At 50.2% G+C, this 27,917-nt stretch overlaps 1 protein-coding gene across 1 annotated transcript; it reads left to right on the plus strand.

Annotated features, from left to right (window-relative positions):
• The first annotated feature begins 230 nt into the window (after nt 1-230).
• On the plus strand, nt 231-27,917 carry GALNT15 (polypeptide N-acetylgalactosaminyltransferase 15). Its single transcript, XM_056129292.1, has 12 exons — nt 231-477; nt 589-814; nt 878-992; nt 6,866-7,032; nt 9,707-9,911; nt 10,972-11,139; nt 12,348-12,465; nt 14,167-14,361; nt 15,163-15,294; nt 16,321-16,425; nt 20,270-20,413; nt 25,659-27,917. The coding sequence occupies exons 1-12, from the start codon at nt 292-294 to the stop codon at nt 25,803-25,805; spliced, it is 1,908 nt and encodes a 635-aa protein (XP_055985267.1). The 5' UTR covers nt 231-291; the 3' UTR covers nt 25,806-27,917.

Genomic DNA, 27,917 nt, shown 5'->3' on the forward strand with positions numbered 1-27,917 from the left:
GAATAACTCTCCCCGGCCATATCCACCGGATAAATAGAAGGGGTGGGGCGCGGGGTGGGGAGGGGAACCAGCGGGAGCGCACGACTCTCTGCTGGAAGCTCCGCGCGCGCGCAGGAGGCGGTTTTCAGAAGAAGAAAACCAACTCGAGCGGCCTCTGGACTCGCCAGGAGGTCCTGCGGCTCTCTGAGGGTCCGTCAAGCTGGCCAAAGTGCGCTGGGGTGGGAGCTGCTCTGCAGCCTCGGGGCCGGCGCGCCGGGACATGACCTGTTGCATCGCGCCCGCCGCCGCATCATGCTGCTGAGGAAGCGCGGACGCCACGGCCCGTGCGGCCCGCAGCTGCTGCTGCTCTTCCTGACGCTAGGGGGCGCGCTGCTGCTGGTGGCCGTGCGGCACGCGCCCGAGCCCCGGCCCGGCCCGCGCGGCCCGGCAGCCAGCGCGCACCCCGACGCCCGGGAGTCGCAGCAGCGGATGCTGGAGGCCCGGGAGGAGGAGGACGAGGAGGAGGAGCAGGAGGAGCAGAAGAAGGAGGAACAGGAGGAGCAGGAGGAGGAGGAGCAGGAGGGGGAGGAGGGGGAGGAGGGGGAGGAGGGGGAGGAGGGCCAGGAGTACGACCCCCTGGACGGCCTGCCGCCCTTCATCTCGCTGCGGGAGGATCAGCTCCTGGTGGTCGTAGCATCCCCCCGCGCCCGGAGGAGCCAGAGCCAGGGCAGGAGAGCGGGCAGCTACCGGCTCATCCGGCAGCCCGGCCGCAGGCGGGCCGAGGAGGAGACCGCCGACAGGGACTGGGCAGCCGAGCAGGAGCAGGAGCAGGAGCAGTTGCAGGAGGACGACGACGAGGAGGAGGAGGAGGAGGAGGAGAAGGAGGAAGGGGAGGAGGAGGAGGTGGCAGGGGAGGTGTCTCAGGAAGAGGTGCTGACCCCGCTCCGCCTGGAGGAGGCGCTCAGCGCCAGCATCCCTCTGCACCGGGCGCCGCCAGAGGGCCGGCATCCGCTGTAAGTAAGGCGCGGGATTCCCCTTCCCTGGGTCCCCGGGACGCCCCCCAGCAGCGAGGGGGAGGCCGGCTGCTTTTGCACGCTGCTCCCACGGCGTGGCGTGTCGGGACCACCCGCCGCCGCCGCCGCCGCCGCAGCAGCAGGTAGGGCTGTAGACCCCTGCTGAGTCGGAACCCACCCTCCCCTCCACCCATCCCAACCTTATGGGGTCCAGGCATCTGTATGCAACCAATCCCCCCGCCCCCCAGCCAGGTGAAAACCGTGTCCTAGAGACTGTAAAAGAGCGGCACCCATCTGCTCCTCCTCCCTCCGACCCGGCGCACACCGCCCCCTCCCGCCCCCTATGCTGGGATGCCGGGATCTGGTTGGTGTTTGCTTCCTTCAGGATGGGATCACTGCTGGCGGTGCCTGCACCCGACTTTATTCTAAGACCCCTTCATGGTCCGCTCTGGAAGCCACAGAACTAGGTTGGGCCGGTGTGGTTGTTAACCATGCCACCTGTTGTTTTACCTGGAGAAAAATAAGGCCCAGAGAAGCCAAGGAACTTCCCCAATGTCATGCAGCTAGTAGATACAGAGTAGGGGTTAGGGTCCATGCCCCAATCACCACTCTCGATCCCTTTCTTGGGTCAGGGGACAACTCGGTTCCCAGGAGCTCAGTCTGTTCATAGGGGTGGATTCCCTCAAACACTTTCTGAGAGCCGAGATGTGTGATGATAGTGTGCTGGCCATGCCTGGGGTTATGGTGGTTCATTGGCAGTCCACAGAGGAGGCTGCTCCCAGCATGCAGGGGCCACGGGACCAGCATGCCATCTGGCCAATCTACTGTTCTTTCCTGTGCATCCAGTACCCAGAAGCAAACGCCCCTAGCCCCCAGTGCCAGGGCAGCCAATGGGAGCAGATTCCTGCTCCCTGCTGGCTTCCTCTGTGCTGACAGTTCATCCCTCCCTTCAGCCCCTGGGGGGGTGCCACCTTCTTAGAGTTTGTGCCTGGAGAGGAGGGTCTCCTAGTCCCAGCCCTGCCGCTTTCCCTCTGGCTTTCAGAGCTCTTTGCAGGAAACTGCCAGGCATGGCCAGACCCGCACTTGCAGCTTTGCGCTCTCTGGCATTTCCATTCAGAACCCTCGGTACCCTCTGTACCGCCAAAGCCAAATGGCCCCTGGTGCCTGAGCTCATTTACTGCCTGCCTCCCCCCACAGCCCTGAGCTCAGGGAGTCCCCACAGGGGAGACAATCCTTGTTTGGCCAGGAAGAAACCCCATCTCCAACCTCCTCACCTCCCTGGTACCAAATTGACTGACAATTTGCCTGTGCAGGGATAATGTGGGCATGCCTGGATGTGAGTTCCCTGCATGCATGTGTGTGAGTGCTCTGTGCATGTGGGTGGTGTGTAGTATGTATGTGCAGTGTGTGGATGGTGCAGGAGCACAATATGATGTGACTGTGTGGCTGGTTGTCATGTGTCATGGGTGCCTGAATTCTCATGTGTGCTGGTGTGCAGGGTGATGTGTGTGTGTGTATGTGTGTGTGTGTATGTGTGTGTGTGCATCAAGGTGTATGTGGTATGGCGTGCACTGTGCATGTGTGTTGAGCTGTAGTGTTTGTTGTGCATGTGTGGGGTGATGGTGTTGATGTGTTTTGGTGTTTTCTGGAGCATATCACATGTGTTACACTGTTGCTTTGGAAATGTGCCCTGTGTTCATGTCTGATATGGTGTGACGGGTGTATGCATTGTACCTGTAGACACACATGTGCTGGGTGTGCTGTGGTTGGGCATGTGTGGCACATGTGAGTGTGTTGTGTGGCACCTGTACACTGTGTGCGCTGTATGCCCGTGCTGGTTCATCTGCAAGTTGTGTTGTGGATGTTGTGTTTGAAGTGCATGCTGTGTTGTGCATGTGTGTGTGGACCACACCAGAGGCTGAGTCACTCCCCCGGGGTAACCAGCTCCTCTGCTAGCCTGGGGCTTTCTTGAGTTTAGTGGTGAAAGCACCCAGGAGTGGGGACATGGGGCCACGTGGTCTACCTGTCAGCTGGAAACAGGGGGAGCTGATGTGAGTGGCCAGGTGTGTGGCGCCCTCTGCTGGCGTGCGACACCGTATGCTATTCCAAGTCACTGCAGCCTGTAGCCAACTTTGGCCTCACCCCTGGCCCCCTCCAGACTCCCTCTGACACCCCAACAACAGGCACTGGACCTCTCCACGCCCTCCATGACACCAAGGGTTCTCTACAGAGGGAACAATACTCCCCCCCACTAGCCCTGTGTGCCACGCACCCTCACCTGCCCCAGAGCATTTGATCCTCTCAATCTTGACGCCAGATCTGAAGAAGACCCCACTGGCCCTGATTCCTACATGCAAGCCCCCCAAAGCCCAAGCCTTTCCTTGCCCTTCCATCCCTTGTCCAGGCCACAGGTATTTTCTGGGCACTTCTAGAGTCATTTCTGGAGGTCAGTTTAAAAAAAAAAAGGCCTGCCAGGAAAATGATCAATAATGCAAGAACAAAATAGGAAAGAAAAAAAAGCAATAAAAAAGAGATGATGTTCAATATGCTTGAGAGCTTATGAAGGGCTGGGCCCACCAGGGAGTCACAGGCTGGGGATCAGGATGAACTCCGCCTTCCAGCGCTGCGGGCGAGAGGAGTGGGTAGTGCCCATAAGCCCTCCCTGCCTGCCTGCAGCGCAGCTCACTGATTCCCAGGATCAGAGACTCAAAGCTGAGAGAGTGCTTTGTACTGCTCAGGCAGTGGCCCCTGCTTTCCTGCATACCTAGTGGTGTGGTTTGTGGACCTCTAGAGGGTTGGTTAAAAGCAGCTTCCACAAACCCTTGCTCACTGTGGTAAGGGACCCAAGAATTTCATTTCTGCTCCCCACTTTCACCCCCACCCCTGGGAGGCTGCTTTTGATCTAAAGGGTGGGGGGGTATCCTATCTTCCAATCAGGCTGACCCCATCTGGCATCTCAAATTCTCAAGTGCCTGCAAATCTCCTGGCATCTCATTAAGATGAAACCTCTGGGGAGCTGGAGAGACAGTACAGTGGGCAAAGCACTTGCTTTTTTAAAAAAATTATCTATGTATTTGGTGTTTGAGGGGCTGGAGCGATAGCACAGTGGTAAAGCGCTTGCCTTGCAAGCAGTCAGCCCAGCAGAGCTGGGTTTGATTACTCCACCCCTCTCGGAGAGCCCGGCAAGCTACTGAGAGTATCTCGCCCACACGGCAAAGTCTGGCAAGCTACCCAAGACATATTCGATATGTCAAACACAGTAACAACAAGTCTCACAATGAAGACGTTACTGGGCCCACTTGAGCAAATCGATGAACAACGGGAGGACAGTGCTACAGTGCTTGGTGCTTGGGGTCCACATCTGGCAGTACTCAGGGCTTACCACTGGTTCTGTGCTCAGGAATCACTCCTGGCAATGCTTGGGGGACTCTATGAGATAACCCCAGGCAGCTGCGGGCAAAGCAGATGCCCTCCCGCTGTGCTACTGCTCTGGCCCCCAAAGCACTTGTTTTGCAGGAAGCCAAACCTTGTTCAATATCTGGCATCACATACTGTCTCCTGAGCACAGAGCCAAGAGTAAGCCCTCAGCACAGGAGGGTATGGCACAAAAACAAAATAAAATTTGTTTAAAAATTAATTGTTCACGATTTATTATCAGTGAATATTTGATTTGTAGACCTATCTGTGTACCAGGGGTGGTGTAAAAAGTTCCTCGATGAAAAGAGGTCAAGAGTGGAAAAATGTGGGGCTAGAGCGATAGCACAGCGGGGAGGGCGTTTGCCTTGCATGCAGCTGACCCGGGTTCAATTCCCAGCATCCTATATGGTCCCCCGTGCACTGCCAGGAGTAATTACTGAGTGCAGAGCCAGGAGTGTGACCCAAAAAGAAAAAAAAAAAGAGTGGAAAAATGTTTGATCCTGGGAATCAAAGAGCAGATCTGCAGGCCAGCTCAAAAAAATTAAAAAAAGAAAAAAGAAAAGGAAAGAAAAGAAAAAAACAGACACATTTCTACTGTATCCGAGAGGGGGCTCCAGTACATCTGAGGGGTTTACGACCCATGTGTGTTTTACTCAGGCTCTCTGAGTTCCAACTGCATCATCTTTATGGTGCCACGTCACAATGCAATTTAACACATCACCCCCAATTTTAGAGACTTAAGAGATAATCACAGTTCCCACCCCCTAAATTCTGCCAAGGCTCTCCTCTCATGGCGGTGACTTTGATGCAGAATTAATTCCTCGGTTTTGTTTGACTTCCAGGCAGCTCAGTGTCAGGATGAAAATCCATTCTAAAAATACCGAGATCCTTCCAGCCTCTAGATTTATGTCCTGTCTCCAGATGTTGGGCTTTGGCAGTCTCCTCTGTTTCCCTACTCCTGACTTTCCGTCCTAATTTTTATTTTGCTATTATTTTGTGGTACCTATTTCTCATAAAGACTTCAAATCCTTTATGAAAAGAAAGCGGGTTACCAAAGCAAAAGTTGGCCAGACCATTGGCAAAGCTAGCCAAAAGGTGTTTCCGTGCCTTCTGTAAGATTTTCTAGTATTTTCTAGTATTGTATTGTTAGTACAATATCAAGTGCTGCTTTATTATTGTCTTACAACAGGAGTCGGGATGCACTGAGTTTCGGTGTGGGAAGGACTCTTTCTGGGTCTAGGGATGCTCGGTCATTGGGTGTGGATTAACACCATTTCCGGTGGTATTTCCGGTGATGGCCTTGGTGTGGCTATCATCATCCCAGACCAGGGGTTGTATTTTGGGGTCTTGGAAACAAGCGATTGCCAAGAACCCACACTCTCTGAGAAGGCAGCTCTGACTAGGAGGAAGGCTTGGAAAACATTTGGGAAAGTGCATTTTTTACAGAGTGCCACATGCCACACCCAGACATTTCCATTCTTCATTCCATTGGGGACTCATCAGTGGCTCAGCACACCCAGAGCAAAGGGACTCTGAAGCACTTTTCTTGGGAGAAAGGGAGGCAGCTAACCTGCCGCTGTCTGAGTTGGCATCCTGTACCATCTGTCCTACAGGAACCAGACAAGTGGAAAGGACATGATAGCTTTGTAGGTGTCTATGTCTCCTCGATGAGCCTCAGTTTCCTTATCTATAAAATGGGTGTAAAACGCCCAACCCACATATTTTTTTCTAGCATACACATACTGTGATGTGTTTAGAGGGTCTAGCTCAGTGCTGGTGTGTCACACTGGCATTCGGAAATGCTCCCTTCTTCAGCAATAATAGTAAAAACAAGAAGAAGCAATGACAGGTATTCTGTGCCAGAAGCTGCATTAGGTAGTAGAAATATACACGGAAAGAAAATAGGGGTGCTAGTTGTAGCTCAAAAGACTGAGCACCTGCCTTGCGTGTGTGAAGTCCAGCTTCCATCCTGAACACCAGCATCGCCCAAACACCACCAGGAGCGACCCCTAAGCAGTGAGCTGAGTGTAACCTCTGAATTCCACTGGGTGGGACCCAAACTGGTCCCTCCCCCATAAAAAAAGAGGGGGAACAATAGTGCCCCTGCTCTTAAACGTGCCAGTTTGCATTCTGAGTGCACTTAGGAGATGCCTTCACCTGTTCGTCTCAAACAACTCTTGGGGTGGGTGTGTCCTGGATTCCCCCTTCATAGATGGAACAGTTGTTGGCAGGGAAGCGATGGGACAAGCCTGGATGAAACAGGGTGAGAAGCGTGTGGTAGAGTACAGGTGCATGACATGGGGCGTCCCAGGCATAGGCTCTCTAAATAGAAACACTCAGGGAACCCCAGGGCCAGCCCCGGCATAGTAGCTGCTGTGGCCAAGGCCTGAGGTGGGCTAGAGGACACGGCGTTTCTGGCGCTTTCCTTCTCCACAGCTCTGTTCTCTTGCTGGCAGGTGTCTGCAGCAGCGCCTGGCGACCAGCCTGCCCACGGCCAGCGTCATTCTCTGCTTCCACGACGAGGCCTGGTCCACCCTGCTGAGAACTGTGCATAGCATCCTGGACACGGCGCCCCGGGCCTTCCTGAAGGAGATTGTCCTTGTGGATGACCTCAGCCGGCAAGGTAGCTGGCCGCTTCCTGCAGGCTCCCTGGGGGTGGGCCTGGGCCCTGGGGTGGGGATGTTTTTTGGGAGTTGGGGTTCCCCTGTGAAAACTAGGGCTCATACCTGTCTTAGGTAAGGTTCCCAGAAGCATACCTACTCGGGATTCCAGAGCAGGTGGCATGTCATAAGGAAGCCGGAGGGAGGGTGGGTTGTGGGGGAACCAGACGGGGAAATGAAAAGAGGGGAGCAGGAAATAGGGAAAGGGTCTCAGGAGCACAGCTCCAACCTGATTCTATAGGGCCTAACTCCAGCCCCGAACCCCACACATTCTGCTCCTCTTGAGGCCCCCAAGGCCCACTGCCTCCTCAACACAGGCAAAGCAGCAGGTACGAGAGAATCTGCCTCTAGCCCGGCCCCTCCTTTATCAGAAGAGGACACTGAGGTCCAGAGAAGAGAACTGGCCACCGCTGAACCTGGCCCAGGAGCCAGAGCTGCAGCCACCCATTGGCCATCTCCGGAGACAGGAAACTCTTCCACCATGTGGCCAGGCTCCCAGAGGCTGGGGATGGAGTCACCAAGACTGACTTCTAAGTCCAAGGCTCTCATGGGGACACAGGCATGTCCTATGGAGATGATGATGGTGGGGAACACTCCCAGTATGGCCAAGGGGTGCGTTTCTAACCAGCTGCCTCAGGCTGCACACTGACACCCATAGCTCTCATTGGAGGCCACTGCCTGAGCCTGCGAAGCACTATCTAAGGAGAATGACAGGGGGCCCAGTGGCTGTTGTTTCTCAGGTCCTCATGGCACGGCTCAGCCCATGGGCTGGTCATGGTAACATTAGACTAACCAGAGTTTCTGGGGTCTGAGGTGCTGCCAAGGCACTTGAAATATCAATGGGGCGGGATGGTAAGCAGGTCTTGGGCTTGGCTGCTTTGGCTGGTGACATAGCAGCCTTGGACTCTCCGAATCCCTTGGTGGGGGGCATAGATCTCCAAAAGAGGACTCCTGTGGTCCCTCATCCATCACTTAAAAAAATGTCCTGATGGTTGACCCTGGGGATTCAGGTTACTTCCAATACCTTAGGTCCTACTTTCCAACTTAGCCCAACTTGGAGTATGGCTGTGAGTCTCATATTCACAATCAAGACTGCTCTACTGCCAGGCATAATTACATCCGCATTTCGGGCAGGAAGAGGGTAAAAACCAGACTTATCAACCCCAGTAAATTTTATCCTTATGGGGTGGAAAAAAAACCCTTGTAATTTACCCAGAATCCTCTAACTTGATGTATTTCTAGCAGAACTGTACCCAAAGGCCACATTAATGGCTGCAAAGGGTGTCACATTCAGTGATTGGCTTTAGAGACGAGAACCACATTGAGGTTCTGCCAGTCAGGTGGAATGGGAAAAGGAAGCTTGCCGGAGATGACTGTCAATCCAGTCACCACAGGTTAGATGTCCAAGTTCAGAAACTGTCAGAATCACACTTAGAGACTCATCTCTAGAGAATGGGTCGACGAAATTCTGTATAAAGCAATAAAGCAGCACAGCAGTTTGTTCACTGGGAAACGCACCCACCCAATGATGGAGAATTCCTCTGTCTACCCCTCTGGATAGTTTTCTCTGCAGAAAAATCTATCTGAGAGTCACAGGTCACTCAGAAGCAACTTCTCCAGGAGTCTGGGCTCCTCAAAACCTTCCCTTCCACTGTAGGGACCCAAAATAACCAGGCCCTATATCTCTCCATCAGGACCACCTGGGGCTGTACAGCTAGGAAAACCCTTTCTCTTAGTTGCAGTTGGGTTCAGCACACAAGCGCTGCACGCCTGGGGTAATCCAACATTTGGGAGGATGGTACGAGTGGGGGGTAAGGGCAGGAGCAACAGCCATGCAGGAGACACACTGAAAAGAGCTTGGTCCAGTGCACTAGCCTCTGCTTCCATTATTTCTCCATGGATCCTGCCTCTAGGGGAGCATGTCATTCCCACCCTGCCCTCTTGGTGTGAGCATGCGCGTGAGGGTCTGGGATCTGGGGTTGTGTACCTCAGAAGAGCCTTGTAGGGAAATGGGGGCTGCGGGGAGCAGGAGAGGCAGAGGAAGGAGCTGAACCGAGAAGTGGATTCAGATGCTGCTCTTTGGGGTGCTTTTCAGTGAAGAGGGAACTTGCGGGTTGTTCTGGTTGTGGTACCAGGGAGCAGGCCCCCATTCCTCTCCCATATGTGGGTGCCATCTTTTGCAATGGCATCTGGTAGGGATCTCTGGATACTAACAGGAGAGGCAGTTCCCATCCCTAGTACAATTTCAGCAAACAGATCAGGGTGCAGCCGGGACGAGCCAACTCAACCTGACCAGTAGCAAGTGTCCTAGGGCATCTGGGCAGGGGACCAACACCGACAACTGTGGCCTCACTACTGCAGTTAGAGGAGGTGTCCAACTCTGTTCCCCTCCTGCTTTTGTGACACCTTCCCTCCTGGTTTTCACCAGAGAGAATCCAGACCCACCTGCCCACAATTAGCAAAGTAATTTACATCTCAGACACAGTCCTATAGTACAATGGTACAGGAATCCCAGGGCCTCATGAGCTCAGCATGGCCTCCAGGGAAAGAACCGTGACAGTGAATTGGGGGTGGTCATCACCATTTCACTGGCTGTGGCCTCTCTGATCCCGCTGACCACAATCCTGTCGGTTCCAGGACAGCTCAAGTCTGCGCTCAGCGAGTATGTGTCCCGGCTGGAGGGGGTGAAGTTGCTGAGGAGCAACAAGAGGCTGGGGAGCAGCGGGGCCCGGATGCTGGGGGCCACCAGGGCCACCGGAGACGTGTTGATCTTTATGGACTCACACTGCGAGTGCCACCCAGGCTGGCTGGAGCCCCTCCTCAGCAGGATAGCTGGTGACAGGTAACTCAGCCCCTGGGGTCTGGAGAACAAGAGGTGGGGCTGGGGTGGGGGCGGTGGCGGCGTTTACAGGTTAGCCAGGGGCAGCATTTCCAATCCACATTGCCCAAGTGTCTTTGCATTTCCCCCGCCTTGGAGAACTCTGCTTTCCTCAGGGGCTCTCAATGGTTTGCATCCTGGAAGGGAGCAGAGTTGGGAGGGAGGTTCAAGATTCTCCAGTGCCTCTCCTCTGTTTTAGAGACACAGAAACTAATGCCTCAAATTGCAGAGTGCCCCCACCCCCTAAAACACATACCTGGGGGCTAGAGCAATAGCACAACGGGTAGGGCCTTTGCCTTGCACGAGGGGCCAACCCAGGTTCGATTCCCAGCATCCCAAATGGTCCCCTGAGCACCGCCAGGGGTGATTCCTGAGTGCAGAACCAGGAGTAACCCCTGTGCATCGCCAGGTGTGACCCAAAAGGCAAAACACACACCTGGAAAGGGTAATGTTTTGCCTCATTCTCTCTCCCTTCAGTGAAAGATTCACTTAAACCAAGGCTGTGCCATAATTAGTGGGAGGAAAGCCTCTACTCTCTGTGAAGGCATGCAAAGAGCGCTGATTCCTAGAGAAAGCATTAGAATATGATGGCTAAAACTCCACCAAGAACTTGCATTTCTTTTTTTTTTTTTTTTTTTTTTTTTTTGCTTTTTGGGTCATACCCAGTGATGCACAGGGGTTACTTCTGGCTCTTGCACTCAGGAATTACTCCTGGCGGTGCTCAAGGGACCACATGGGATGCTGGGAATCAAACCTGGGTTGGCCACAAGCCAGGCAAATGCCCTACTCACTATGTTATTGCTCCAGCCTCAAGAACTTGCATTTCTTGATTCTTTTTTTTTTTGTATAAAGGATCTCTAATGTTCCAAGGCCGGTCCTTGGGTTATGCAGTTCAGGCACAGAGGGGCCCTCTCTTAACCAGTCTGGCATGACACGTGGCCTCCAGCCGCCATCTGGGGGAGGGTAGCTGTCGACCGTCACAAGCCAACGGGTTCCACCTCATACTGGGTGACGTTCCTTCCAGGAGCCGGGTGGTGTCCCCAGTCCTGGATGTGATCGACTGGAAGACTTTCCACTACTCCCCTTCCGAGGCCCTGCAGCGCGGCGTGCTGGACTGGAATCTGGATTTCCACTGGGAGGCTCTACCAGAGCATGAAAGGAAGAAGCTGGAGTCGCCCATCAGCCCTATCAGGTGAGGTTCGACCTCCTGCCTTCCCCTGGGCAGATCACCCAGCTGCCCTGGCTCCTGAGCTCATTCCTGCCTCGATGCCTCAGTCTCCTCACCAGGAAGTGGGGATCCAAACAGCCGCCCTTACGAGGCCGTGAAGAGGGAAAGGGTCCCATGGAGGAAGAAGCTGGAGAGGGCCAGGTCTGCAGCTAAGGGGGTCCCACAATCTTGTTAAATGAATGGGGCAGGGAATGAAGAGAGTAGCCCCAACTCACTTTTGACATCGAGGTCATTTCTTGGTTGACCCTGTTTCTGTTGAATGGTTAACACAACAACAACTTCTGGACAAATGTGACATCTAGGAAGCATTTTGTAACCTCCTGTTCAGGTGTTTTTTCCCCAGGTGAGCAGCACCCCTGTTCAGATCATTTTTCTCTTCCTGTCCCCCAGACTTGATTTTGGTCAGAGTCCTGGGTGAGTCATCTTAGAACTGGGAGGCGGTGGGGAGCTTTGAGGGGTGTGGAAGCTGATAGGCCCAGAGCCTTTCTGTCTCTTAATTTAAATTTATTTTTATTGAATCACTGTGAGATACAATTACAGACTTACATACTTTCGTGATTACGTTTCAGTCATACAATGATCGAGTACCTATCCCTCCACCAGTGCCCATTCTCCACCACCAATGTTCCCAGTATCCCTCCCACCACCCCCAACACCCCCACCACTGCTACCCCACCTCTGTGTCAGGCATGTTCCCTTTTACTCTCTCTCCTTTAGGGTGTTATGGTTTGCAATATAGGTACTAAGTGGCCATCATGTTTGGTCCATAGTCTACTTTCAGCATGCATCTCCCATCCCAAGTGAGCCTTCCAAGCAACATTTACTTAGTGGTCCCTAGCTGTCTGTCTCTTGACTCCAGACCTCATTGCCTGCTCAGGCTGTCTCATTTGAACCCGGGTCTCTTCCACTGGGGCCTTCCCGAGAAGAGCCAGAGAGCAGGGGAGCAGCTGGTGAAGCCCCAGGGTCTCCCTAGGGCTGCAGCATTTGTGGAGGGTGTAGAAAGGGGCCCCTGAGCCTCCTTCCTTCGATCAGTGGCACTGTGACCTGCTTGCTCTGCTCTGGGCCCATCCGAGCCACTAACCAGCTCTCTGTCCCTGGAGCCTGGTCCCTCACCCCCATCCCCACCCTGTCCTCTGCTCTCCATTCCCAACCATCCTGTCTCTTCTCTCCAGGACCCCCGTGGTGCCCGGTGGAGTGGTGGCCGTGGACAGACACCACTTCCTGAACACAGGGGCATATGACCCTCTCCTGTCTCTGCGGGGCTCCGAAAACCTGGAACTGTCTCTCAAGGTAGGGGGGCCCAGCCAAGGGAGGCCCCGCTTCTTCCCCTGCTGTCCCCTCTTTAATTTCACCCCCAACCCCCAGACATCCTCAGGAAGGTGGGTTGTCCTTCCCCTATACTGAGTGCAGTGCCCTCTCCCCCACCACATTCTCTGCCGACACCTCAGACTCTCAGATGCTCTCCTGGCACTCAGAGACCAACCAATTATCACACTCTGCCCAGTAGGTAGATTGGTGGCAGCCCCTTAATAAGTCTCCATCCTGACAATATCACAATTGTTGAGCACCCCACAACCTCACACACTTGAGATGGGACTGGAGACCACCCCCCGCCAGCCTCCTGGACTGTTTCTAGGTTATTTAACGGGAGATCATCATTTGGACTGTTGGATGGAGCAAGATGCGGGACCTGAGGTCGGTGTCAGGAATCCCCTGCAGTGTCAGAATATCCAATTGCTGCCATTGTGATTCTCTGGGTGATTTCAACTATCCCCTAGAGCCCCATAGACTCCCCCAGGGCCTTGACACACTGTGTAGGAACCCTGACTTTGGGGAAAAGGGGGTGTTCCTGCAGATGACCACATCTCTAGTTTTTATGTTTCTGATGTCCGGAATTGAACCCAGGATCTGACACACAACGCTCTACCATCAAGCCACATCCCTGGCCCAGATGGGCATGTCTCTAGAATTGCTAAATCTGTGCCTGGTTATAAGAAGGTGGCACATTCACGGCTGAATGGGTACAACCCATGTGCCCACCTGGAGTGTGGACAGCCGTCCCTCTGCTTTCCATTTCCGCACTTCTCTGCCCAGGCACCCAGATCTAGAAAAGCTCTTTCACCTCAGGTGCAACTCACAATCCTCCCCTCCCCTCTTCTCCCCTCCCCTCCCCTCCTCTCCTCCTACCATTCCATTCCCTTTCCTCCTCCCCTCCCCCATCCCTTCCCTTCCCTTCCCTTCCCTTCCCTTCCTTTCCCTTCCCTTCCCTTCCCTTCCTTTCCCTTCCCTTCCCTTCCCTTCCCTTCCCTTCCCTTCCCTTCCCTTCCCTTCCCTTCCTTTCCCTTCCCTTCCCTTCCCTTCCCTTCCCTTCCCTTCCCTTCCCTTCCCTTCCCTCCTCCTTCCTTCCTTCCTTCCTTCCTTCCTTCCTTCCTTCCTTCCTCCCTCTTTCTCTTTCTTTCTTTCTTTCTTTCCTTTTGTTATTCTTCAACTTTTATTTTTACTCATTTATTTTTTAATTGAATCACCAAGAAATACATAGTTACAAAGCTGTTCATGATCCGGTTTCATTTATACAATGCTCCAACACTGCTCATTTCCCACCACCAATGGTCACACTTAGGTCACAATGGAAAATGGCCACACTTCCACCCCAGTCTTTTTTCTATGGCAAGTACTTTCCTTCTCTGTCTCTGTCTCTCTCCTCACAATCTTATGCATTTCACCAGCTTTTTCCAGACTCCACCCTTGTTCTTTTCACTTATTTATTTATTGGTTTGGGGGCCATACCCGGCAGTGCTCAGGACTTCCTCCTGGCTCTGCACTCGAGGGTCACACCTAGCAGGATTGGGGGAGAGGCCCATCTAGTGCCTGGGATCTAACAGAGGTTGGTCACAGGGGAGCCACGCGCCTTAACCTCTGCACTATCTCTTTGGTCCTCTGGCCCGCTGTGGGACCCGGGAGCAGAAAGTCTGTGTGTTCCATTCCTCGCAGGCCTGGCTCTGTGGCGGCTCCGTGGAAATCCTCCCTTGTTCACGGGTGGGGCACATCTACCGGAGCCCGGAAGCCCTCTCCCCACTGGACCAGAAGGCCAATCTGCAGAGCAAAGTTCGCATGGCGGAGGCCTGGCTGGGCTCTTTCAAAGACACATTCTACAGACACAGCCCTGAGGCGCTCTCCCTGAGGAAGGTAAGGGGGAGCCTGCCGGGCACACTGGATTTCTCTCATCCCGCCCGTATCAATACATGACTTCACACTAATGGGTTCCTGGCCCTCCATCCTAGAACTCTTGTCTTCTAAAGAAGACTCCTAGTGGGCCAGAGCGATAGTACAGTGGATAGGGCATTTGCCTTGCAAACCTGAATTCGATTCCCAGCATCCCATGTGGCCCCCGAGCACCACCAGCAGTAGTAATTCCTGGAGCATCGTCAGGCATGGCTCCCAAATAAAACAAAAACAAAACAACCAAAAAAAGAAGATGCTTTGGGGGACAGAGGATCGGCGGGATGACTCACTAATGGGAGAGTTGGGTGCCCAATGGGGAAGAAAGATAAACTTGACTTGCCCCATCCTACCAGGCCACCATTCCCCAGCTGCCTTTGGGCCACCTTACAACTTCCGGAGGGATTCCATTGTCAATTAGGACCAGGGCACCCTCGGTGCAATACCGGCCACACTGCAACCTTCCACATGGGTTCTGCCAAAGCTCAGCTTTGTGGACTGAGTATGAAGGGCCGTGGGCAGAGATTGACCTCACCTTCCAGGCGGCTGCTTCCACAGCTCTGTCGAGGGCAGACCCTTCTCATCTGCCCCTCCTAAGTCCCTCTATCCCTGTGCCTCCTCCCCTGCCCATCTCGGGTATCGTAGACTCTGTGGCTGGTTCTGCCTCAGCCCCCAAGCATCAGCCGCATCCATCCCTGCCTCACCTGCCAGCCAGGGAAAACAGGTTTCCTGGCTCTTGTGCCCACTGTCTGCCCTGCCTCTCTCCAGGTCAACAGGCCCGACTGCACCGCGCGCCTGCAGCTGCAGAGGAGGCTGGGCTGCCGCACATTCCACTGGTTTCTGGCCAATGTCCACCCAGAGCTGTTCCCATCTGAACGTCGGCCCCAGTTCTCCGGAAAGGCAAGGCAGGACCTGGGGGAGAGGAGGCAGGGGTGGGGTGGGGTGGGACACCACAGCTAGACTGGTCTCAGGTGCTCTTCCAGACCATAAGCAAATGGGCCTAAACTCAGCAGGGTGCTCCCGGCCTGGCCTAGGGAGGTGGCCGGGCTACCCCTTGGCCATCCCATGGCGTCTCTTAGTATAATCTGGCTCCTCCAGGAGGCCCAAGTCTATAGAGCAGAGGTTCCTGCTGGACTCACTTCTGTTTGTGGCCTGAACATGCCTCCTTGAATTCCATGCCAGAGAGGCACAGGAAGGAGCAAATCTGGGGGCCAGAGAGATAAGACAGTGCCTTGCATGCAGTTAACTGGGTTCAGTCTCTGGGGGTCCCTCTGAGCACTGCTAGGCGTAGTGATTCCTGAGTGCAGAGCCAGGAGAACCCCCTGAACATCACCAGGTGTAGCCAAGAAAGAAAGAGAGAGAAAGGAGAACAAAGAGAGAGAAAGACACAGAGAAAAAGACAGAGGGGGGAGGAAGAGAGAGGGAGAGGGAGGGAGGGAAGGAGGGAGAGAGATAAAGACAGAGGAGAGGGAGGGAGGGAGAGAAAGACAGAGAGGGAGGTAGAGAGAGGGAAGGAGAGAGAGAGAAGGAAAGGGAGGGAGGAGGAGGGAGAGAGAGGGAGGGAGAGAGGGACAGAGGGAGGGAGGGGGAGGGAGAAAGAGGGAGGGAAGGAGGGAGGGAGAGAGGGAAGGAAGGAGGGAGGGAGGGAGGGAGGGAGGGAGGGAGAGAAAGAAAGAGAGAGGAGGTAGAGAGAGGGAAGGAGAGAGAGGGAAAGGGAGGGAGGGGGAAGAAGAGAGGGAGGGAGGGACAGAGGGAAAGGAAGGGAGGGAGAGGGAGTGAGAGAGAAAGGAAGGGAGGGAGGAAGAGAGAAAGAGAAAGAAAGAAAGAGAGAAAGAGGGAGGGGGAGGGGGAAGATGAGAGAGAGGCATGTGTGACAGAGGTCCTGTTGGGGTGTGGGACTCACTTCCATGTACACGTCCATTTCAGCTCCACAACACGGGCCTGGGCTTCTGTGCTGACTGCCAGGCGGATGGGGCCCTCCCAGGCTGTGGCCTGACACTGGCTTCCTGCAGTGACAGCAGGAAGTCACAGGTGAGTGGATAGAATGCTCTGTCTGGTCCAAGGAGACCTTGGAGAGGTCTTTCCCAACACGCCCTGACCTTCCCTTTGGGGCATTGCCTTCCCGGGAGCCCGTGTGCCCACGTGCCTACAGCTCCCCCATCCCATGACGACCTGACAGCCAGCACAGACAGGGCCCACAGCCAGTGAATGAGAGCCTCAGGGTATGGCCCAGCCCTTGCTTGTGTGGGACACACAAGGCAGCTGAAGCCCGGAAGGGACAGCACAGGCTGGCAGTGCAGACACAGTCAGGGTTCGGGTGGGTCAGGGGTCTCGTCCCAGGGGTGGGTGGGGAGACCATCTCACAGGGCACCTTGGTCCGCCCCACCCCTCAGTAAATACCTTTTATCATGTCTGAAAGTGAAGCCAGAGTTATGAGAGCACCCAGGGACCAAAAAAGACACTAGAAACCAGAGTATGTGGGAAAGTTCCCCCTAACGGTGAAAAAACAAAACAAAACACACAAAAGCAAAATCAGAGCACAGAGAAGGTCTGTATGCTGGAAAGTGCTACATGGGAGCCATTTTAAAACACCAAGACCACCCAGAGATCCTGAGTCAATGGGGAAGGTGGAATACCCAGCGGGGGTACTAAGGGAATGAGGAGAATTCTCCCCACTCTGTCCCAAATGCTCCTTGTTTGCAAAACCCACAACCCTGACTTGCGACTGTACTCTGCGTCTCTAGAGTACTTTGCATCTCTAGAGTACTGATATTGAATCCTTCCCCCGATATTCTGCAGCCTGGGCAGTCACTTGGGAAGGCTCTGGGATCCAGCACTGCAGGGATGAGGTGGACCGCAAAGCCTGACCTGACCTGGCCTGGGGTTTTGGCAGAAGGCCCTGGACACAGTGGTCAGCAGAGGATTAGGATCCACTTGAGTTCTCTTTCTTTTGTTTATTATTTGTGGGGGAGTACGGAGGGGGTGCCATACCCAGAGGTGCTCAGGACTTACTCCCAGCTCAGTGCTCAGAGATCACTCCTGACAGTGTTCAGGGAGCATATGGGAAGCTGGGACTCAAATCCGGGCCTGCTGCATGTAAGGTGAGGCCCTCCCTGCTGTACTATCGTTCAAGCCCTCCATCAAGTTCTCTCTCTCTCTCTCTCTCTCTCTCTCTCTCTCTCTCTCTCTCTCTCTCTCTCTCTCTCTTTGCCTTTTGAGTCACACCCAGCGATGCTGAGGGAGTTACTCCTGTCTCTGCACTCAGGAATTACTCCTGACAGTGCTCAGGGGACCATGTGGGATGCCGGAGATTGAACTTGGTTCGGCTGCGTGCAAGGCAAACGTCCTACCCGCTGTACTATGGCTCCGGCCCTTCATTCGAGTTCTCTTGACTTGGCGATTTACTGCAACCCAGAATGACCCTTCTGCACTCAGACTAGGCAGAAGGGAAGGGGTCCGGATGGGAGGGGCTGGTGAGGAGGCACTGGGCAGAGCTGGAACAGCTCCCCTCTCCAGACAGGGCCCTTGACTTTCAGCCTTGTTCTCCTGTTATGCAGGGAGATGCGTTCTTGTCTTTTGTTTTTTAATTTTTATTAGTGAGACACCATGAGGTACAGTTGTAGACTTACAAATTTTGTGCTTGGGTTTCAATTATACAATGATCAAATACCCATCCCTCTACCAGTGCCCATTTCCCACCACCACGGATCCCAGTATCCCTCCCACCCCCATTCCCCCCTCCCACCCTGCCTCTGTGGCAGGGCATTCTCCTCTGTTCTCTCTCTCCTTTTGGGTGCTGTGGTTTGCAAAAGAGGCATTGAGTGGCAATCATGTTTGGTCTATAGTCTACTTTCAGCATGCTTCTCCCATCCTGGGAGGATCCTCCCAACACCTTTATTTGGTGCTCCCTTCTCTATCTGATCTCCCTTTTCCCCTAGCATGTGTGGCTGGTGTCCAAGCCATGGAACAAAATTCCTGGTACTAATCTCGGCCGTTCTTGGGTGTTAGTCTCCTATTTTGTTACTTTATGTTCCCCCAATGAATGAGATGCGTTCTTCCTCTCGTGAGCGGAGCAGTAGCTATGGTAGATGGGGGGACAGGGAGGGAGGATTAGCAAGAACTTCTCGGTCCAGCAAAATGGGGAATTAAAGAAGCTAAAAGCTTTCCCCCCACAAGCATCCAGATAGGCTGAATTTGAAATGGAAGGAGAAGGAACACCCTCTTCCATGCCTAAATAAATTCCTGACAGAGACATCTGCAGGGCCGTGTCCGGAGGCAGCTTAGGGGTAACAACCTTCACTGTTCTAGGCTGAGGGGACAGATCCCAGCTCAGCCCCCCACACCCCCCCCCCTCCCCATCATCTGGGGCTCTAGTTTCCAAGGAAAAAGCAAGAAGAGAGGCGTGAGAGATCAGAAACAAGAAGTGCAGAGGGTGCAGGCTCAGACTTTACTTAGGAGAGACACTGATAGCTTTAAATGGAAAAGTCTGGCTCAGAAATGCACTCTAAGTCTCCAAGAGATGATAAGAAAACTGTCCCATGCCTATGGGACTTTGAACACCTCTCTCCTGAGAACATTCCATCACAACCATGCACCTAACAGGGTGCAGGATTTAAAAGTCCACTAGGCATGTGGCCTGGGCATCTTCCAGTGAAGAACATACTTAATGTGTGGGTAGGGAAATGCAAAATATGGAAAAAGATGGTGGTGCCATATGAAACTCCAGGCAAGACGAAAACACAGGACACCTTACTCGGCTGCTCTTCGGCATTTTGAACAGTGACAGAGCCTGGTATATCAAACCAAGTATATGAACCCCTATTCTTGGCTGAAGGCCCCACCCAATTCTAGTATATGGGTTACATGCTCAATCCCCAGGCCAAAAATGAGCAAAAAAAAAAAAAGGTTCAGACTGCGGTGGGCAGGATGAGATAGAAAATGGGTTTGTGAAGAATGGCAGGGGAGAGAGGGGCTTGGTTGGTGGTCCGGGCAGCCATGCCGCTGCAGAAATAGTTCCAGGAGTGGGTGAGACCAGGCCCCACCAGGCCATCTTCACTCATCTTCCAGCACCCACCAAGCCCTCACTATTTTTTTCTCCACATTTTCTGCATTGGTCACTGGTTTACAGCATCGTAACATTTGGGGGTGCTGCTTCCTGCCTCTGTATGTGTCTAAGTCCCCCCACACCCAACACCCAACTATTCTGAAGTCACCTTCTTATCAAAATGATCCCCACTATGCATTCTTCTTCTCCTCCTTCCCCTTTCCCACTGCTCACCACCATCTTTTTCAGTCCGGGGATGATTTCTGTTCTTTTCTGGTGGTTTCTTTTGCTTTTTCTATTTCTATTGCATCTATTTCTATTGCGTCTGAGTGAAAACACCTGTCTCTTCTCTTTCATTTCCTCATACATTTCACCACACTTCACCACCACCATTTCCAGCCATGTTGTGAACAAAGGCAGGATTTCATCTTTATTTTTTTCTTCTCTTTTTTCAACAGTCACTTCGTTTTTTGTTGAGGATATAGACCCCAACTTCTTCATCCAGTCATGGCCCTTGGCACTGAGGCAGAGTCCATCTTTTCATGCTTGAACCCACAGTCTTCTTTGTGCCCTCACCTATGATGCAGTCAGTAGAACAAAGGAACATTCCAGAATGTGTGAATAGAAATGGGAGAGCCATGGGGAGGTGGAAGTCTCAGAGGATGGGGCTAGTCTAAGTAACATCATTTTGGGCTTGACTCTGAGATATAGTCCTGTGTCTATGTGGTAGAATCTGAGGGCACCCCTAGACCTCTGTCCTCTTGGGGCTTCTCCTTGGCCCCTCTCCAGCATTTCCTCCCCGCAGTGCTAACAACCATCCCCTCTGCCCAGCACCTGGAGCACACCGGCAGGAAGGAGATCCGCGTTGCCGGCCCCCAGCGCCTGTGCTTGGACGTCCAGCAGGAGCGGGTGATTCTGGAGAACTGTACAGAGGGGGGCTCCGCTGACCATCGGCAGTGCTGGGATTTCCAGGAGGTGAGACTTTCAGGGTGGTGGGTGGATGCTGAGATGCAGGTTCACCCAAGAGGCCTCTCCTCCTCCAGGCCTGGCCTGGGTCCCTGTGGTTTAACAACAACCCACTGCTTAGATAATGTGTGTGTGTGTGCGCACACACACACACACACACACACACACACACACACACACACACACAGCCAGGCAAGAAAAAGGCCAATTTTGCTGGAGAACTGGCAGGCCATGGGCATCTAAAGAGATGATAATTGTCATGGAAATCTCTGACTTGGCTGGTGGCAGCAAGGGAAGAAACCTCCTTTTGAGTTTTATTAGTTCAGGTTATAATAAGACTGTGGAGCATGATGGTATGGGTTCAGGAGTAACAGAGAGGCCTTCTCCTCTACTTCAAAACAATTTTTTTTTTTGCTTTTTGGGTCACACCTGGCAATGCACAGGGCTTACTCCTAGCTCTGCACTCAGGAATTATTTCTGGCGGTGCTCAGGGGACCATATGGGATGCTGGGAATCGAGCCCGAGTTGGCTGCGTGCAGGGCAAATGCCCTAATTGCTGTGCTATCGCCCCAGCCCCTCAAAACAATTATATATATATATACATATACATGTATATACAATTATATATATATACATACATATGTATATATAAATCAAGATTGAGGTACATGTACTTTCTTCCTTTAAAAATTCTACTATGAGCATTTTATTATTTTAAAGACTTTGGTTCTTGTTATTTCAGGGGAGTAAGAGAGAGGCTAGACCCTTTCCAGGAAATATGTATCTTATGTATCTAGGAAGAAGAAATAGAAGGAATGTTGGCACTTAAGGAGGCTGAGCCTGTCATAGATACCAGGTTACATAGCAAGATGGCAGCATCCACAATGAGTCCAGATCCAGTTTTCGATCCTGATCACATTCTTATGAAACAAGTTAGGGTAAACATATATAAATGCATAAACAAATACATTTTAAATTCATTTTTTTGGACTGCATAGTTGTAAAGGGATAACTAAGTAGAGCTCTGTACATCAAATGAAAAACTGAAGCCAGATCCACAATATACAGTTGGGAACAAATTTCCTGCTTTGGTGACAAGGGGTCTCTGGATAGTGGGTTCACACATGCTCAATGAAATCTTAGGGGCTGAAGCAATAGTATAGCAGGTAGGGTGCTTGCCTTGTATGTGGCCTATGCCCTGAATCCCATATGGTCCCTTGTGCACAGCCAGGAGTAATTAATTCCTGGGTGCAGAGCCAGGAGTAACCCATGAGCACTGACAGCTTTGGTCACCCCACCCCACCCCCACCCCAACACACACACAAAAGAATATTAGAAAAATAAGTTTTGATCCTTTACAAATAACTGTAAAGTGTTACTCAAAGCAAGTCTTTTAGATAAGCACATTTTAGAATCAGTGTTTAGAAATAATAAGTAAAAGACTTGTAAGATCCAGAGACATCTCATGTGTTAAAAAATTAAAATATTTTAAAAATGTATTATCATTCAGTAATAGCAGGAGTAAGGTACTATTCCTAATTGATCTACTAGGAATAGTTGATAGCCAAGAAATAGAATTGTCCCAAAGATGGATGCATAGGCAAAGAAAATATTCTCTATGTAAAATGGAATAGAGAAGTGGCATATGTTGTAACACAGGTAAGCACTGGGGGACATCACACTAAGTGAAATAAGTCAGTTGAGACAAATACTGTATTATTCCACTTACACGTGGCATTTGAAGTAGGCAGATGTACAGAGAAAGGAGGGTGGCAATAACCAGAGCTGGGAGAGAGAAGGGAAGTCTATGAGTGGTAGGGGTCAGTGGTTCTCAATGATAGGGTGTCCCAAAAGGAACCCGTGTTGAAAATCACATAAATAGGAGCCACGGAATGAGACTAGGGTGTCCAAACAGTAGGACAGAGAGGACACAGGAATAAACAAAGTTCAGAAGGAGTCACAGTTGGAAAAAGGTTGAGAAACACTGATATAGTTTTAATTTGGAAAGATGAAGATGTTTTATAACAACGTAAGTAGAGTTAATGGTACCAAAATTTGTGCTTAAAAAAGATTAGGCCATAAATGTTATGCTAAATATTTTACCATGATTTAAAATAAATTAAGGTAAACTATTTTGTGCTACAACATGAAGGAGCCTTGAAATGATACAAAGTGAGAGACATCAGGGCCAGAGATCCAGCATAGGATTAGAGAGCTTGACTGGCATGTGAATGTCCCTGGATTAGTCCTCAGCATCCACATATGGTCCCCCAAGTACCACCAGGAATGACACCTTGAGTACAGAGCCAGGAGTAGATCCAAAGCACTGCCAGGTGAGAAGCTAACCTCTGCCCTCCACCTGTACCCCGCCAAGTGAGAGAACTCAGTTATAAAAGATTGCATGGTTTTTGACTGTACAAAATAACTGAATTTTTTAAAAAATAACTATTATCAATCAGAAAAAATGTCAAAAATGATTAAGGCTAACTATTTGCAAAATATGAAGAATTCAGGGGCCAGAGAGATAGCACAGTGAGTAAGGCATTTGCCTTGAACATTGCTGACCCAAGTTAAATCCCTGGAACCTCACTGGTCCCCCAAGCATCACCAGGAGTTATCTCTGAGCACAGAGCCAGGAGTAAGCCCTGAACACTACCAGGTGTGCCCCCCCCAAAAAATAATAAAGCAAAAAACATATAAAGGATTCATTTAAATCAGGGGAAAAAAAGAACATAAAAGTAGAAAAGTTAGTTGCATACAAAAATGAGAAGGAAATAAAATTAAAAGAAATAACCAACATAGAATCTTTTAAATTCAAGCTAAATGTAGCAAATTTAATATACATTATAATAATGTGACATTCACTGTTGCTGTCCTCCTGTTGTTCATCGATTTGCTCGAGCGGGCACCAGTAACGTCTCACAACAAATTGTGAGACCTGTTGTTATTGTTTTTGGCATATCGAATACATCACGGGTAGCTTGCCAGGCTTTGCTGTGCAGGTGAGATACTCTCGGTAGCCTGCCGGGCTCTCCGAGAGGGGCGGAGGAATCAAACTCGGGTTGGCCAGGCCGGCTACATGCAAGGCAAACGCCCTATCTGCTGTGCAATCGCTCCGGCCCAGTGTGATATTATTTTAAAATACTTATAATGACTCTGTATATATGCTTCAGATGTGAGGAAAACAAATATTCTTACAACCTGCTGAATGAATTATAAATTAGAGCAGTACATTTGTAGAGCAATCTGGAAATATGTCACTCCAAAATCCCTATTAATTGAAACAATAGTATTAGAAGTCTTGGCAAGAAAGGTCAGACAAGCCACATATTATATGATTGCATTCATATGGAATGTCCATAACAAGAAAATCCATTAAGATTCTGCTTACATGGAATGTTCCTAATAGTCAAGTCTGCGAAAGCAGTTTAGGTAGTTTCCAGTGGTAAGAAGGAGAGAAGAACAGAGTGACTGCTAGTATGTCATGAGTTTCTGCTCACAGTGATGCATTGTCCTGGTACTAGATAGTGATCATTCTTGTAGAGACTTTTTGAATTAAAGATCATTTACTGTAAGATAGTGGAAACAATCTGTGTTGGTTGGGATGTGGTGAAAAAGGAACTCTCATCCACTGCTGGTGGGAATATTGTCTGGTACAGCCCCTGTGGGAAGTAGTATGGCGAGTTCTCAGTAAACTTAGAATTGAACTGCCATATGACCCAGCAATTCCACCTTTGGACATCTACCTCCAAACATAGAAACACTCTCTCAGAAGGACATATGTACACTATTACTCATTGCTACACTCAGTACAATGGCTAAGATATGAATCAACCTAGGTATCCGATGACAGATGAGTCGGTTGTGAAGATGTGGTACATATAACACACGATGGAATACTATGAAGCTGCCAGGAACAATAAAATCATACAACTTGCTGCAATGTGGTTAGAACTGGAAGATATCATGTTAAGTGAAACGGGAAGTAATGGGTGAACAGACATGAGAACTTCAGTTATACTGGTGATATGGGTGAGTGATGTAGCCATATATCCAAAACACAGACTCAACCATACTGAAAATGTGAGATCTAAACTGGAACCAGTGGAACTTTGTATTATGCCTGTCAAGTCGACAGGTGGAGATGGGATGAAGTTTAGGGTGGGAAGGGAATATGGGAACATTGGTAGAGAGAAGTTGACACTGGTGGTGGGATTGGTGTTGAAATACTAAAACTCAACTATCGATAACTGTAAATCACAGTTCTTAATAAAAAATTAAGTAGTGTGTGAATTATATCTAGAAAACAATATTTTTATCAGCATTACTGACTAAAGTTGTTTAATGCTTCGTAAAGAAACCATATGTCCCTTGAAAGGGCAAGTCAGATTCAATATTAATACTGGTGGCTTTTGAGCAGGGAAACAGCCAACCCCTGACAAACATGACTGACTTAAGCCTTCAGTGTCTTTGAGATTTTTCTCTTTGCTTCAGACTGTTGGTAAATGGCAAGATAAACAAAAGGCAGGGATTAAATTAGGCTCATTAGAAAGTAGACTTTGGCAAGTACAACAATAGCAATAAATATCAGTATGATAAAAGAGTAAACATTTTCTATACACACTAACATTCTGCTAACCAGAACTCTCTGAGAAATCACACAATTATGCAACTACAATAAAAATAACTGAATTATGCCCCCAAGAGTTTGAATATACAAATTGTAGGCTACCTAAAATACATTTTACATTAGCCCAAAATACTAGAATTCTTGGTCAGTTCACGCTACCCCTATTGTTCTCTTAAAAGCAAACCTCAGAGGGGTTCCAGAGAGATAGTATGGTAGGTAAGGTTCTTGTCTTGAGTGTGGCCAATGTGGATTTGATCCCCGGCATCCCATATGGTTTCCTGAGCACCATCAAGAATAATTCCCGAGGGGCCGGAATGATAGTATAGTGGGTAGGGTGTTTGCCTTGCATGCAGAAGATCCAGGTTCAATTCCCAGCATCCCAAATGGTCCCCCAAGCACTGCCAGGAGTAATTCCTGAGTGCAGAGCCAGGAGAATCACTGAGTGTGACCCAAAATGCAAAAAAAAAAAAAAGAGAGAATAACCTTAGAGTAACCTCTGAACATCACCAGGTGTAACCCCCAAACAAACACACTAAAAAGAATAAACCTTAGACATAGCCATGTTTGCTGACTGATCACAGGGGACTAACGGTTTTCATGTGGTTCTTCTACTTCTCTCTTCAGAATGGAATGATTGTCCACATTCTATCTGGGAAATGCATGGAAGCAATTACTCAGGAAAACAACAAAGATCTGTACTTGCGCCAGTGTGACGGGAAAGCCAGCCAGCTGTGGCAGTTTGATGTCATCAACCCAGTGGATGAACGATGAATGTCACCCTAGGAAGGCGAAGAGAATGTTGGCGCTCATACTTCCACCCCTGGTGGACTAGAGAGCTTGACTGTCTCTCACTTCAACTCTTCTATGAGTGTGTGTTGTTGGAGAGAGCAGAGAAGGGAGCTCTGTGAAGGAATAGAGAGAGTCTCCCAATCCTGCCTCTAAATTCATTGAGAACTGGTGGGGTGACTGTTTATGAGTGATAGCACAGTGGTAGGGCGTTTGCCTTGCACGCAGCCAACATGACCGACCCGAGTTCGATTCCTCCGCCACTCTCGGAGAGCCTGGCAAGCTACCGAGAGTATCTCACCCGCACAGCAGAGCCTAGCAAGCTACCTGTGATGTACTCGATACGCCAAACACAGTAACAACAAAGTCTCCAATGGAGACGTCACTGGGCCCGCTCAAGCAAATCGATGAACAACGGGAGGACAATGGACAGTGAACCTTCCCCCAAATAGTCAATGTGTCATTGCCTTTATCATTGACCAATGATATATGGTAGATATTCGAACAGATGGTACAGAAGACACTTGGTGGATTTTTTTTCTTTCATTGAACACTTGGCAGTTGTTTCTATTTCTGACTACAAAGCATAACCATTCTCTGGAAGCACCTTCAGGATCCGTAAATGCAACTGATCCATAGATCTCCTGTGGTCTTCACTTGGATGTGAGTAGGCAATCATGAGACTTGAAGTGTGAGGAGGACTCCAAAACCTTTGCATCCGGCTTATTTGGACGAACGTCCTGTTCATAAGTTGAGCTTTAGCTCAGAAGGACAGAAAACTACTAGAAGAAGAGAAAAGTTGGAGTCAAGAGGGAAGAGAACATTGACCCAGTTCTTCAGTCCAGCCTAGCAGCTGATGGATCTACTTGACCTGGAGTAAGATACTTTAATGAGAAAATTCCTCAGAACTGTCTACCTCCATTTATCCTACACTGACCCTTTTCTAGCTTAATTAACCACAACGAGGTTCTCATGTAATCTATTTCTCTTGAGTTGGTGGCATAGGGAGGATCAGCTCAGACTGAGTTCAATAGTGGACTAATTTCTCTTACAGGGATTACATTAATTGGGTCTGAGATAGCATCCATGGCACAAAGGCCAAACTCTAAAGGGGAAAATGCCAGACACTGAGTCAAAATCCTCCCAGGGAGGAATTGAGGTTGGGTGTTAAAATTCATAAAGGCTGACAAAGCTGTCTCTGAGTCCATATGAGCTGTCTGGACCCCCAAATGTGCCACAGATAGAACATTTGGAACAGAATAGAGAGCACTAGGGAAGAGCTAAATGTTCCTTTTGGCTCTGACCTGGTCATCAGAGTTGCTGGGAGGGGCTAACTGAGCTATAATGAAGACACCATTCATGCTTAATTCTCCTTCAGATGAAGTTTTTTCCCCACCTCAGCATCTTAGAAATCTCTCTCCAAAGATGCCAACTTTTTTTGGAGGGGGGGTTGTCCAGAACACTGTGTGTTTCAAATGAGAAGAACTAGGTAGGTAGGAAATGTAAGTTTCCAGACTACCTTTCACGATTATGTTTTCCTTTGCCTCCAGTATAATTCAGTGGCCTCATACATTTCTCCTTCTGCTAAACTCTTTTAATGCAAGCATCAGTAGTAGCCATGAGCCTTTGGTGGGTTGCTATTTAAACCAAAATTCATTAAAATTAAATGTAAATAAAATCATCTCCTCCTTCGTACCAGTCATATTTCAAGTGCTCAGTTGTCACAGATGGCTAGTGTCTACTAATTTGGAAAGCACAGCTAGAGAGCATTCCTATCTGCAAATAGTTCACTGGACAGTGCTTGTCTAGATAGATTTATCATCCCATAGAGGAGATTTCAGCTATCACCTTCTTTGTTCATGTCAATTTAAAACAAATTCCCCTCCCATAAAGAGGCTGAAACAGATAAAAAATTTTCAGATGGCAACCTGGCAAAGTTTATTAAGTGGTTAAAATTTTTAAACAAGACCTGTATTTTTTTAAGTAAACTTTATTATTGGCATTATGGGTATTTGAAGTTGATGAAATAAATTAATATAATTAAATAAAAGGCTGAATTCAATGGTATAAGTTGTGTTCTATAGTAATTAACAAAAG

Source organism: Sorex fumeus, unplaced genomic scaffold (genome assembly GCF_029834395.1).
Source record: "Sorex fumeus unplaced genomic scaffold, SorFum_2.1 ptg000072l, whole genome shotgun sequence".
NCBI classification, from domain to species: Eukaryota; Metazoa; Chordata; class Mammalia; order Eulipotyphla; family Soricidae; genus Sorex; species Sorex fumeus.

Coding starts and splice junctions, on each gene's coding strand:
- GALNT15 (XM_056129292.1), top strand. CDS start 292: ATGCTGCTGAGGAAGCGCGGACGCCACGGCCCGTGCGGCCCGCAGCTG. Junction 478..588: donor CGCAGCAGCGGATGCTGGAG/GCCCGGGAGGAG, acceptor GAGGGGGAGGAG/GGGGAGGAGGGCCAGGAGTA. Junction 15,295..16,320: donor GGCCCCAGTTCTCCGGAAAG/GCAAGGCAGGAC, acceptor CGTCCATTTCAG/CTCCACAACACGGGCCTGGG.